This window comes from Ceratotherium simum, chromosome 6 (assembly GCF_057802395.1).
Source record: "Ceratotherium simum simum isolate JZ-2026a chromosome 6, ASM5780239v1, whole genome shotgun sequence".
Taxonomy (NCBI): domain Eukaryota; kingdom Metazoa; phylum Chordata; class Mammalia; order Perissodactyla; family Rhinocerotidae; genus Ceratotherium; species Ceratotherium simum.
In genome coordinates this window covers 89313015-89326124 of record NC_141905.1, presented here as the reverse complement: position 1 = coordinate 89326124, position 13110 = coordinate 89313015, and the positions used below count along the sequence as shown (strand labels likewise).

At 43.3% G+C, this 13110-nt stretch overlaps 1 protein-coding gene across 3 annotated transcripts in view; it reads right to left on the bottom strand.

Moving 5' to 3' along the window:
* Nucleotides 1-8598: 8598 nt before the first annotated feature.
* PPP2R2D (protein phosphatase 2 regulatory subunit Bdelta) overlaps nucleotides 8599-13110 on the bottom strand; it is a 56802-nt gene continuing 52290 nt past the window's right edge. For all 3 annotated transcript variants that reach the window (XM_087432876.1, XM_087432875.1, XM_087432877.1), the window contains one exon: nucleotides 8599-9153. In XM_087432876.1, coding sequence (XP_087289002.1) covers nucleotides 8874-9153 — 280 coding nt within the window. In that variant the 3' untranslated portion in view covers nucleotides 8599-8873. The remainder of the gene's footprint in view (nucleotides 9154-13110) is intronic.

Sequence of the window (13110 nt, the reverse complement as noted above, 5' to 3'; positions counted from 1 at the left end):
TTTTATTCACTGAAGAGCAAAGTTTACGAAATATTTAACATAATCTCAACAATTTTGGATTTAAAAAAATTAAAACACTTGGCTCCTACTTTTAAATGCAGTTTTCTGATCCCGACACTTGGACTAACCAGAGTGAGTTTGCAGACTGTAATGTGACACTTGTAGTTTGCTAGAAGGAATGCAAATGGGTACAGCTCTCTGGAGGGAAATTGGGCAGTACCTTAAAAAACTATCCTTTCATGTTCCTTTTGACTTAAAACCCACTTCTAGGAATTTACCCTGAAGATAAACCTCTAAAGATTTGAAAATGTATATGTACAAGGATGTAACTACAGTATAATGTTAGTGTATTAAGTATAAGATATTCAAAACAACTGAAGTTCCTGTACGTAGGAGACTGGTTGAATCAGCTGTGGTAATTCCACAAAATGGAGTGCCACGAACCTTTAAAAAAAAAGAAAACCACAGTGAAATAACTGATGGTGATTCCCAGGATATATTTAAGTAAAAAAAAACAAGGTGTAGGGGCTGGCTTGGTGGTGTAGTGGTTCAATTCACATGCTCTGTTCAGCAGCCCGGAGTTCGTGGGTTCGGATGCCAGGTGCAGACCTACACACTGCTCAACAAGCCATGCTGTGGTGGCGTCTCACATACAAAATAGAGGAAGACTGGCACAGATGTTAGCTCACGGATAATCTTCGTCACCAAAAAAAAAAAAAAAAAAAGTGTAAAAGTGTATGTATCCCCAACAGATAGGAAATAGAGTTGGCAACGGGGTTTTAAAAACGACCAGGCTCTCTGATGGGCAGCCTCAGGATGAGATGAGAGGCACCATCTCGGTTCTCTCCCCTGGACTCAGGACACTTGGCAAACAGGAGGAGGAAGTGATGCTGGGCCTCTCTGTGGGCCCAGCCTTCAACTGGCAGCTATATCCTGCCTCTTGGAACCCACTCACCGTGCTGTGAGGAAGCCAGGCCATCTGGTGCAGAGGCCTACCTGGAGAAGACCTGCCAGCCGTGTGGGTGACCCATGTTTGACATGGATCCTCTGGCTTCAGGCGATCTGCCCCAGTTGACACCATTTGGAGGAGAGAGGAACTGAACCCGCTGAGCCTAAACTGTAGACTGGTGAACAAATTAAAGTGTTCAAAAAAAGAAAATAGAACATACATGGTATGCTATCATTTATGAAAAAAGCACAAGAAAACATCTCTTCCATTTGTAAAAAAAAATATGGGGTGAACTTTCCAGAAATGAAAGACAGGCTACCTCGAGGATTGGGTGGTGACAGTACAAACAGTGGGAGAATGGGAAGGAGAAGGAGGCACTAGGGTGCCCTCTGTGTGACTGACTCAGAACACAGTGCTTCACTTACTGCCAGAATCCATAGATGAAGTCAACATTTTGGGGGAATTCAAAATGGAATACGAACAATCAGGAGACCTAACTAGTACAAATGAATGAAGCCACGTGGAAGGGTGAGAAGGAAAACACTAACGTGAGCACCTTGGGAACACGTTTGGACTGGGTGCTGTGAAGGAAAATTGAACACAAATACTGTGCTCTTGCTAGTAAGTCTGACTGTCGTGAAGGTACAGGCTGGCAGTCCTGGAGCTGCTCGATGTGTATGCTAATAGTGAGCACGTGAGTCTCACAGGCAAGAGATCCAGGTTTCACTGAGACAGGAGTTCGATCAGGAGTGGGTGCTGGCGTCAGGCCTCTGGTGGGTGTGAACTGGAGGTGTTAGCATTAACTCACGGTTTCAGATATATAGAGATACAGAAATAGAATAGAAGAGTGTGTGTCAGTATACATGTATATAATTCCTAGCTCTCTTCAATAAAGGGCCTTGGAGCAGTGAGACCTCAACAGTGCTGAGCCGGGCCAACACCCAGATTCTGGTTTCTAACACCATTCTCCAGTAAACCAGGGCTCCTTGGCAAAGTGGTTGATTCCACTGCAATATGAGTCTGGAACATTTGTGGTACCAGAAAGTTAAGGAAGTGCTCAGAAGATGATGGCATAGTGAAAGGACACAGGAGCCAGCTTGCAGAACTCCCAAAGGCCCAGACTGGGACAGCTGAGTAAGAAAACCGTGGTAGTGGGTTTTTACCCACAGACTAAGGCAGCTATCCACAGGTGCAGAGAGAGAGACATCAAATAAGTGGGAGAAAGGGACAGTTCCTCCGTAGAGTTCCAGCGGATAAATACAGAAGGGGTGACAGAAGGAGTCACCGTCAGGCAGACAATACAACTGCTAAATCATCAGGGGTGCTCACGTCAGTGGGCAAGGGTCTGACAAAAAAGGGTATTTCTGTTTCTCCCCACGAAATAGTAATTTCTGTAAAACTAGCAGCTTTACAGTGAAGGAACCTAGCAGACACCATCTATCTCCTGATGATGCACAGAGAAGCTATAAGATCTCTGTATTCTTGCCAAAATGTGTAACTGAAGGTTAATCACAAGAAAATATCAAGCAAACTCAAATTGAGGAAGATTCTACAAAATCGTCCAGGGTCGAGGTCATGAAAGACTGAGGAACTGTTGGAGATTGGAAGGTAGAGAGGCATGACAACTAAAGGCAGTGTGGGTCCCTGATTGGATCCTGGACAAGAAAAAGACGTTACAAAGAAAACTGGGAAAATCCACAGAAGGTTTGTAGATGAGCTAATAGGCTGTCTTGTTACTTGCCAAGTTTTGATATGTCACTATGTGACCTAAGATGTTAACGTAAGGGAAGCTGGATGAAGGATATGCAGGAACTCTGTGTGATTTCTGCAACTGGTTTAAAATTATTTAAAAATTAAAAAAGATAAGTAAAGTAAACAATACCTTCTTACTCCAAGCACTGTCCCTGGACTAGTGGCATCAGCATCAGCCCGCCCAGCCCTAGAGCCTGCTTCTCATGGTGCTGGATGCCTCCTCCCAACAGCAGAGGAAGCTCCCCATGAACTGCTGCGGGGAGACGGCAAGACGACTGTGCGGTGGAAGGAGCGACGCAGCAGTGCACATATGCTACCTTGTGTGCACAAAGAAATAGGAATGTATCAAAGTATGCCCAAGAAGAGAGTAACAAAAATGACCCACAAGGGTCAGAGGTGGGGCATGACCTTGCTATGATCCTTTTAAAGATTTTTGAAATCTGTACAGGCATTACCAGTTCAAAACTTACATTAAGGAAAAAAAAAATTTATCAAGAAGGGTTGGTGAAGCTGTGGAGAAAAGGGAACCCTCATGCACTGTTGGTGGGGATGTAAATAGGTGCAGGCACTATGGAAAACAGTATGGAGGTTCCTCAAAAAATTAAAAATAGAACTACTCTATGATTCAACAATCCCACTTCTGGGTATTTACCCAAAGAAAACGAAAATACTAACTCAAAAAGATACAGGCACCCCCAAGTTCACTGCAGCATTATTTACAATAGCCAAGATATGGAAACAATCTAAGTGCCATTGATAGCTCAATGGATTAAGATGTGGTATATATATATATAGAATGGAATATTATTCAGTCATAAAAATGAATGAAACCTTGCCATTTGCGACAACATAGATAGACCTTGAGGGCATTATGCTAAGTGAATGAACCAGACAGAAAGACAAATACCGTATGATCTCACTTATATGTGGAATCTAAAAACAAAACAAAAACAAGTTCATAGATACAGAGAACAGATTAGTGGTTGCAGGTGGGCGGGGGGCTGGGCAGTGGTGAAATAGGTGAAGGGGGTCCAAAGGTAAACTTCCAGTACAAAATACGTAAGTCATGGGGATGCAGTATACAGCACGGTGACTATAGTTACTAATACTGTACTGCGTATTTGAACGTTGCTAAGAGAATAGATCTTAAAAATTCTCATCACAAAACACAATTTTGTGACTGTGTGGTGACAGATGTTAACTAGACTTACTGTGGTGATCACAACATATACAAATACAAATCATTGTGTTGTACACCTGAAACTAAATAGTTATGTCAATTATATCTCAATTTAAAAAAATCCCTAATAAGAACGATAGAATTATACTACATTCAGATATTTAGATTTTATTTTATTTTTTAAATATAGGTTTGCAAGTTCTTTTTTTTTTAAAGATTTTATTTATTTATTTTTCCCCCACAGCCCCAGTAGATAGCTGTATGTCATAGTTGCACATCCTTCTAGTTGCTGTATGTGGGACACGGCCTCAGCGTGGCCGGAGGAGCGGTGCGTCGGTGCGCACCCGGGATCTGAACCCAGGCCGCCGGCAGCGGAGTGCGCGCACTTAACCGCTAAGCCACGGGGCCGGCCCCCAGATATTTAGATTTTAGAGAACAAGTTTTTCCCTGAAAGTTCTTGTAATAACAAGTTAATGTTTCTCTTCCTATGGAACACACGTTTTAACGATGTCTCAAGATTTCCAAAGGTAATTTTACAATAATAAACTCCCAGGCAAACCAGTGAACTGTCTCAGGACACGGTTGTCTTGAAAGCTACAGTAAACCCAAGAGAAACACCCAACAGGTTCATTAGGGATTTGATGTCATGTAATGACTCCATGTAGATGGAACCTGAAACCCTGGGCCTCAGCTGCACTCCTTCATGGCCATGGCCCAGTGGGCAGCTCGAGTGGACCTGGGCCAGGCCACAGCGAGGTGGCCTCCATGCACCAGGGCATCCATTCTGACTGGGTCGGCCTGGGTTCTGTGTCTAAACAGCTAGGCCCTTGCAAATGTGCAAGGGACTGGGTATCCATCTGAGTTTCCGGCCCAGAAGAGCTCGTTAGAAATGACAATGACGTCTCAAGGACATTAAGAAAAGGAGAGCTACGTAGCCTGAGATGAGATTTGCAAAACTGAAAATTATATCACTACCAAAGATATTTTCAAACAACCAAATGGAAAATGAAAACTGAACAAGTCACCTTCGTGACTTACTAGTGACTATGATGGCCAGAGCAACCACAGGTTTCATTCACTCACAATGTCCTGAGGTTCTCGGAGATCAAAGTGACCAGAAGCTGTCTCATAAGAGTGCTCTATCAGGCCTCAGGGCGGCACATGGGGGATGAAGTCTGAGGCAGGGCGGGGGAGTGAAACTAGACGGGAGATCCAACAGGCCAGGGGTCCGTCAGCCTTGGATAACTCAAACGCCAGAAAGCAGAAGGGCCTCAAACAGCGAGCTGTCCAGTGTGACTCTGCCCCCTGCCCTGGACACGGAATTCAGGGAAACATTTGGTGCACCTACCTCAGGTCGTATGTGGAGGTCTGAGCTGCCAGACAAGAGGTCCAGATGACTGAAGCTAAGACTCCAGGCCCAGATGACCCCAACTCCGATGTTGTTCAGTCGATGATTCCCTCCTCGCAACTTCAGGAGCGCTGTAGTTCCTAAAGGATCAAAGTCAAGCCCCACAGCGTGCAAGCATCCTGTATGCACCCCGGTACCGAGTTTAAACCTGAGCCCATCCCCGGTGACCGTGTGCTGCAGTTTGTCCTTTGACCCACCACCAGATCGGTTTTAGGGAAACTCAGCCCAGTGCCTGCATGCAGCAAGCACCGGGCAGAAGGGGGTTGGCACCATTACTGTCACCATCTCCTTGTCACTCATACCAGTCAAACCCGAATGCTCCCCGTGGCCAGGCCTGTAATAGCCCTGTGTGTGTGTGGAAGGAGGTGCTGCCCCTTCCCCAAATCTCGTGTACACCGCATCCACACTTGGCCTCCAGCACCTCCTGTGTAGAGAAAGCCCGTGTTGGGTAACGTGCTCAGCTGTCTCAGGCAGCCCCTGCTGTGGGCACAATGAGCCCCTTTGCAGTGGAGGATGGGACCCAAGGGAAGCGCAGTAGAGCCTGGCCAGGCAGGTCTGGACTGCCCACACGAACAGGCCTTTCAAGTAAGTTGAGGAACCTAAGGTCAGCAGGCAGATGCCCAAAGGTTGATGTCTGTCTGTGGCTTCCTTTCCAACTCCCTGCCTCTGCGCTGCGTCTGCTCTGCACCTGGAGTGCCCAAGGATCCGAGTCCTGGTTATTTATCACACCAGCTCACACAAGAACTTTCATCTGACTTTCTAGGCTCCCCTGGCACAGCACTGATGGGACAGTTCATAAGGGAAATGACTTCCATCCCCACTCAACACCCCAACACAATCCTAGGGCAGAACCCGGTCTCAGACCAGGGCTCTGAGTGCAGAACGATGTCTGCATACAACAGGCACCTACTGCTCCTGTGCTATGGCAGCCATGAAGATGCTGCTGCCCAGGCTCTCCTCAGTCTGGGCTCCCACTACTCTGACCTCATCTCCGACACTCCCCTGGTAACGCCGATGCTGCTGGCCTGTGAACAGAACATGTTTAAGTGAAAAAAGTCTAAGTGCCAATTCTGACGTCCTTCTCAGTCCCCTTAAGCAAAGACTTGCACACAATTCTTCCTAAGAAAGCAATGTAGCAACGCAGAGCCCTCTGCTCAGCCCAGGAGGGAACTGGCTGGACACACCACGCTGACCAGGTGACAGCTCTGGGGATGGCTCCTCAGCCCTCCATAGGAAGAGTGGGCAGAAACTCAGCATTTGCTCTTCTGTTCCACTCACTAATGGCAAGGATTTGTGGACACTTTAAAATCAGACTTTGAGTCTTGTCTTGTATTGGTTTACAGCAGCTCGATTTTTTTCTGAAAATGCATGTCTAAATCCACATGTGAATGAAGCTTGTTCCTCTAGTCTAGGTCATCAGCCTGGAGAGCATTAATGCTTCAAGTAAATCAGGAGCACGAAATTCTAAGCAATGACAAAAATTCACAGATTTAACCTCCAGGAACAGATAAAATTTCTCTAACTTTAAATGAGAGAAAAGGGGAAAATTTGAAAAGAACAAGAAAAATGACAGGTATTTCATAAATAACAAATAAATATAAGTCTGAAAACCATAGGATTTATACCTCATTGGGAGGGAAAAAGGGTTAAATGGAATCAGAAATATAAAAGGGAAAAACACAAGGGAGAAATCCCTGGATGCCTTGTAAAGTGCAGACTTCTCACAGGGAGTTGCTCCTGGGAGCAGCTCAAGTACCGACAACCACAACACTGGGTAGAAGAGCCATATAAAGGGGGGCTCCTGAGCCAGCAAAGACAACACCAGGGAATCCACACCCCAGACCACGTGGCAGCCCCTGAACCACAGTGATGCCGCAGCCCTTACCTTCTGTGCCGTCCCCTCCAAGACACAGAGGCTGGTTTTCTATTTGGTAGGAAATATGTTTTAAAGGAAAGATGGAAAAAGTTGTCCAAATACACAGTGCAAATCCAGTTAAATACTTAAAATTTATTAAATTTTTTGGTCAAAATAGCTGAACAAATATATACAATCCTATTTTACTAGAACTGCTTCTTTCTTAAGCATCAGGGTTGACTAATACTTAAGTCTGTTCCATATCTCAGATTTTTAAATTGTGTCACAGCCAATATACAGTATAAGAATTATTTTAAAATTAAAATAAATGTACTTTCAGATTCTCAATTTTTAAACTGAATATGAACTTAAGTGGCATTCTGTTAATATTAATTCAGGGTAATCAATGGTAAGGCATTTTGTCCTTGCATATCTATATCATTAGAAATCATAATACACCAATTTCAAGAGCTACAGTATGAGCCTGGCTCTCCCACCTCACCCTCTGCAGGACACAGTGATTTGGGTTCATATGTGAAATTCCACACAGCAAGCTCCAATCACTTAGTATTGTTACAGCTCTATATTTTTTGTTTTGTGAAATCCTGATTTCTGATATCAAAGATCCTACTTTTAAAATAAGTCACTAAGGTACTGGTGGTATCACATAGTAATTAAAATGATTTAATTCTGCTGGCTTGAAATGCAATATGAAATTCAGCATGCATATAATTTTAGCAATTTTTAAAAAGCATATCCCCCCTAAGTACTTCTAAAAAAGTTTTAAAAAGAAAGCATGTAAGTTTTCAATGGCAGTGAACTTGAGGTGTACTTGAAACCAGGTGTTAACTTTATAGCAGCAATTCTGTGACTGTTCCTTGCAGGTTGCTGTCTCAGACGGGGTCTAGTTAAGGCTTTTCTTGACCTTACCTGGTGTGTCATGTACTATTTCTACACAAACAAAACCAAGTCACAGAAGTCTGGGGATAGCTACGTTCAGGGTGTGAAGTCCTGCACACGTGCCACCATTCTGCCAATGAAGGACAAAAGCCTTCCAAATTGTTCCAAAGCATAATTCTGCATAATCTCATTAAATGCAATTAAAGCAAATAAAAAGACGATACTTCCGTTTGGATTTAAAAACACTTTTTACAGTGTGTTGCTTTATTTAAGTGGTTGTAAACCAGAAGGTGTGATGGTAGGTACAGGTGTGTGGGGGAGTAAAGCCGCCTGAGCCTGCTCGGGCCAAATTTACGCATCAACGGTGTGCACACCTGGGCTCAGAGGAAAGCAGAGGTGAGGGCAGACAGTCGCCATGGCACGTGCACGTGAAGGCCCAAGTATGAGGGCGGAGGAGGAGGGAAAAGAGCTGGAGGGAAAAAGAGATTTTATCTGACAAAAGCTTTTCTCTTGGATTTAATTTTTTGGTGTATGGAAAGGAAGGAAAGGAAGGCTCAGATTTAAATAAATACATTTATTTTGACTAATGGCCTTTATTAAGCACTGTTTGTCAATTCTGCTTCGAGCGGGTTTTCACTTGAGCAGCGACACCCGAGGCTCACCTCACTGAAGGCAGACGCGTCATGGACTCCGCAAGGGTAGCCCACTCCAGTCTGTGGAGGAAGCAGGAAGGTACTGCTGCTCTGCACAGAGGAGGACGCCCCTGCTCTGACAGAAAACCACTGGGCTCGACTATGCAGGACAAGATGCGGTCCTCACGCTCGCTGCCTTAGTTGATTCTGTCCTGGAATATGTACAAGTTATTGGTGGCAGCTACAGCAATAATGTTCTCTGCAGGGTGCCAGGCTGTGTGCAGAATCTTCTTATTGAAGTCCAGACTGTCCACACTAATCTCGTCCTTCTTTCTCTTACCACCTGTACATACTTTACGAGGCTTTAAGCTGGCTCGAGGCTTGCTGTTCTCTCTGGAAGCTTCCAGTGTAACATCTCTCCGTGTATTTCTATCAAACATCCTGAAGAAGTTGTTGTAGGACCCCGTCATGATTGCACTGTTCAGAACAAGAAGAGAGGGTGACATGTCTGAACAACACAGCGCCGGGCCCAGCACACTAGACATGTGGTAAGGATCACTTTCCGTTCCTCCCTCCGCTACATAACACAATTATTCTTAGAAATAAGACATAATAATGGTCAGGAGAAAAATGCAGTGAGTATTTCTTACTGAACTTTATATGTACAATCATGTCAGTAAAAATAAATATTACAGGAGTGATGTCAGCATCACGGCAAAGTGAGTTGTGCCCTTTGTCTCTGTTCTTTAAGTTAAAAGTGCATGGACATTTATTAACCAGGAGAGAACTCCCTGCACAGCAAACAGGACATGTGAGAGATCCACGCAGACATGCATCTGAAGGTGGGGGGAACGGATCCCCAGGAAGTAGTGGAACTAGGGGAGCACAACACCTGCCCCTACGCCCCCCCACCCCACTGGCGGCAGCAGTCCACGTCATGGGTCCTCACAAAGTGGCCAGCATGACGAAAGAGGAGGTGGGGGCAGCCTGGCCTGCGTGAATGCTTTCAGAGTTGTAGCCTGGCCTGTGGGAGTGTTCACTATGCCGCGGCGGCCTCACCAGTGGGAGTGCTCCTCACCGAGTGGTGGCAGCTCAGCCCCCATGAAGGAGCCCCCACCAAGTGCAGCAGCCCAACTGAGCTGCCAGCGAGCGTAAAGCCGGCCAGCACATAAAAGAAAGCGCCTCATCCCCGCCTAGGACACCAGCTCAGCCAGTCCCCTGCTGAGTGCAGTGGTCCCGGCTCCAGAGCAACCCACCAGCAGGGCACAGACGCCTGGCCTCTGTGTGCGTGACCTGCCCAGTGCGCAAATGCAGTGAAGCCCTACTGGCACAACTTCCAGCAGATGGGGCAGGATCAGAAAACAGCTCCTGCCCCCACCCCAGCAGTGGCAGGTGGAACCTGCAATGTGATACAACCACAAACGCACCAGCAAAGGATCACTTCATCAAACACTGTGAAGAACTACAGTAGCACTTCAGAGCAGAAGGAAAATGACAAGTCTCCAGGAACCAATCTTGAGAAGTTTACAATCGGAATGACAGAGAATTCAAAATAGTTGTCAAGAAGAAACTCAAGGAGTTACAAGAAAACTCAGAAAGACAGTTCACTGACCTCAGGAATACAATTAATGAGCAGCAGGAATACTTCACCAAAGAGATTGAAACTCTAAAAAAACCAAACAAATTCTGGATATGAAGAACACAATGAGATAAAAAATAATCTAGAATCCATAAAAAATAGAGCTGACATTATGGAGGACAGAATTAGTGATTCAGAGGATAGAAATGCTTCAGGTGGAGGAGAAGAGAGAACTAAGATTTTAAAAAATGAATAAATATTTTGAGAAATATCCGACTCAATTAGGAAAAGCAACGTAAGGACTGTAGGTATTCCAGAGGGAGAAAGGAGAAGAGAGCTTCTTGAAAGAAATAATAGCTGAGAACTTCCCAAACCTGGGGAAGGAACTGGACTTACAACTACATGAAGCCAATAGAACTACTAATTACATCAATGCAAAACGATCTTCTCCAAGGCATATATTAGTAAAACTGGTAAAAGTCAATGATAAAGAAAAAATATTAAGGGCAGCAAGGCAGAAGAAAACAATCTCCAAAGGAACCCCTATCAGGCTTGCAGCGGATTTCTCAGCAAAAACCTTACAGGCTAGGAGAGAGTGGAATGATATATTCAAAATACTGAAAGAGAAAAACTTTCAGCCAAGAATACTCTATCCAGTGAAACTATCCTTTAGATACGATGAAGAAATAAAAGCTTTCCCAGACAAACAGAAGCTGAGGGAGTTCACTGCCACTAGACATGCCCTAAAAGAAATGTTGAAAAGGAGCCCTCCCATATGAAACTAAAAAGCAAAGGTTTACAAAACCTTAAGCAAGGAGATAAATAGATAGAATCAGAAAACTGCAGCTCTATATCAGAGTAGACATATTATAGAGTAGATATATTATAGATATAGATATAGAGTAGATACAACAATTATGTTAAAATTGTTAGTAAACAATTATAAAAGACAAGGGAAGGAAAGTATCAAAAATAACTATAAACGTTTCAATTTAGTCACAAACTCACAACACAGAAGGAACAATTCGTGACAACAATAACTCAGAAGGGGAAGAGGGAAGGGATGGAATCTGCTTAGGCTAATGGAGATAAGAGGCTATCAGAAAACAGACTATCTTATCTATGAGATCTTTTATACAAACCTCATGGTAACCACTAAACAAAAAATCAGAGCAGAGTGACAAATCATAAATAAAGAGAAAACTGAGAAAAACATCACAGAAAACCACCAAACTGAAATGGCAGTCAGAATGCCAGTCAGAATGCAAGGGAAAAGAAACAATGAAAATATAGGACAACCGGAAAATGAGATAAAATGGCAGTATTAAGCCCTCATGTATCAATAATCACTCTAAGTGAAAATGGATTGAATTCTCCAATCAAAAGATACAGAGTGGCTGGATGGATTAAAAAACAAGACCCAACAATATACTGCCTCCAGGAAACACACCTCAGCTCTAAAGACAAACAGGCTCAGAGTGAAGGGACGGAAGACGACACTCCAAGCAAATGGCAAGCAAAAGAAAGCAGGTGTGGACATATAAATAATCAGACAAGGCAGATTTCAAGATAAAAGGCAATGAGAGATAAAAAGGGGCAGTATATAATGATAAAAGGGATACTTCCTCAAGAGCACATAACACTTATAAATATACATGCACCCAAGACAAGAACACCGAAGTACATAAAGCAACTATTAACAGACTTAACGGAGATATTAACAGCAACACAATAATAGTAGGGGACCTCAACATCCCACTTACATCAATGGATAGATCATCCAGACAGAAAGTCAACAAGGAAATAGTGGATTTAAATGAAACGCTAGATCTGATGGACTTAATACATATATATAGAACATTCCATCCAAAAACAGCAGAATACACATTCTTCTCAAGTGCACATGGAACATTCTCAAAGACAGACCATATCTTGGGAAACAAGGCGAGCCTCAATAAATTTAAGAAGATTGAAATCATATCAAGCATATTTTCTCACAACAATGCTATGAACCTAGAAATGAACTACAAGAAAAAAGCTGGGAAAGTCACAAATAGGTGGCGACTAAACAATGTGCTACTGAACAACCAATGGATCAAAGAAATAAGAGATACCTGGAGACAAATGAAAATACAACATACCAACTCTTAAGGGATGCAGCAAAAGTGGTTCTAAGAGGGAAATTCATAGCAATACCAGCCCACCTCAACAAACAGGACAAATCTCAAATAAGTAATCTTAAACTACACCTAACAAACTAGAAAAAGAAGAACAAACAAAGCCCAAAGTCAGCAGAAGGAGGGAAATAATAAAAATCAAAGCAGAAATAAATGAAATAGAGACTAAAAAAACAGTAGAAAGGATCAATGAAACTAAGAGCTGGTTCTCTGAGAAGATAAACAACAGTGACAAACCCTTAACCAGACTAAGAAAAAAAGAAGTCTCAAATAAAATGAGAACTGAAAGAGGAGAAATTACAACAGATACCACAGAAATACAAAGGATTATAAGAGAATACTATGAAAAGGTATATGCCAACAAATTGAACAATCTAGATGAAATGGATAAATTCTTAAGACTCATACAACCTCCCAAAACTGAATCAAGAAGAAATAGAGAATCTGAATAGACCCATCACAAGTAAAGAGATTGAAACAGTAATCAAAAACGTCCCAAAAAACAAAAGTCCAGGACCAGATGGCTTCTCTGGTGAATTCTACCAAACATTCGAAGAATATTTAATACCTAGCCTTCTCAAACTATTCCAAAAAACTGAAGAAGATGGAATGCTTCCTAACTCATTCTATGAGGCCAACATTACCCTGATACCAAAAGTAGGTAAGGACAACACAAAG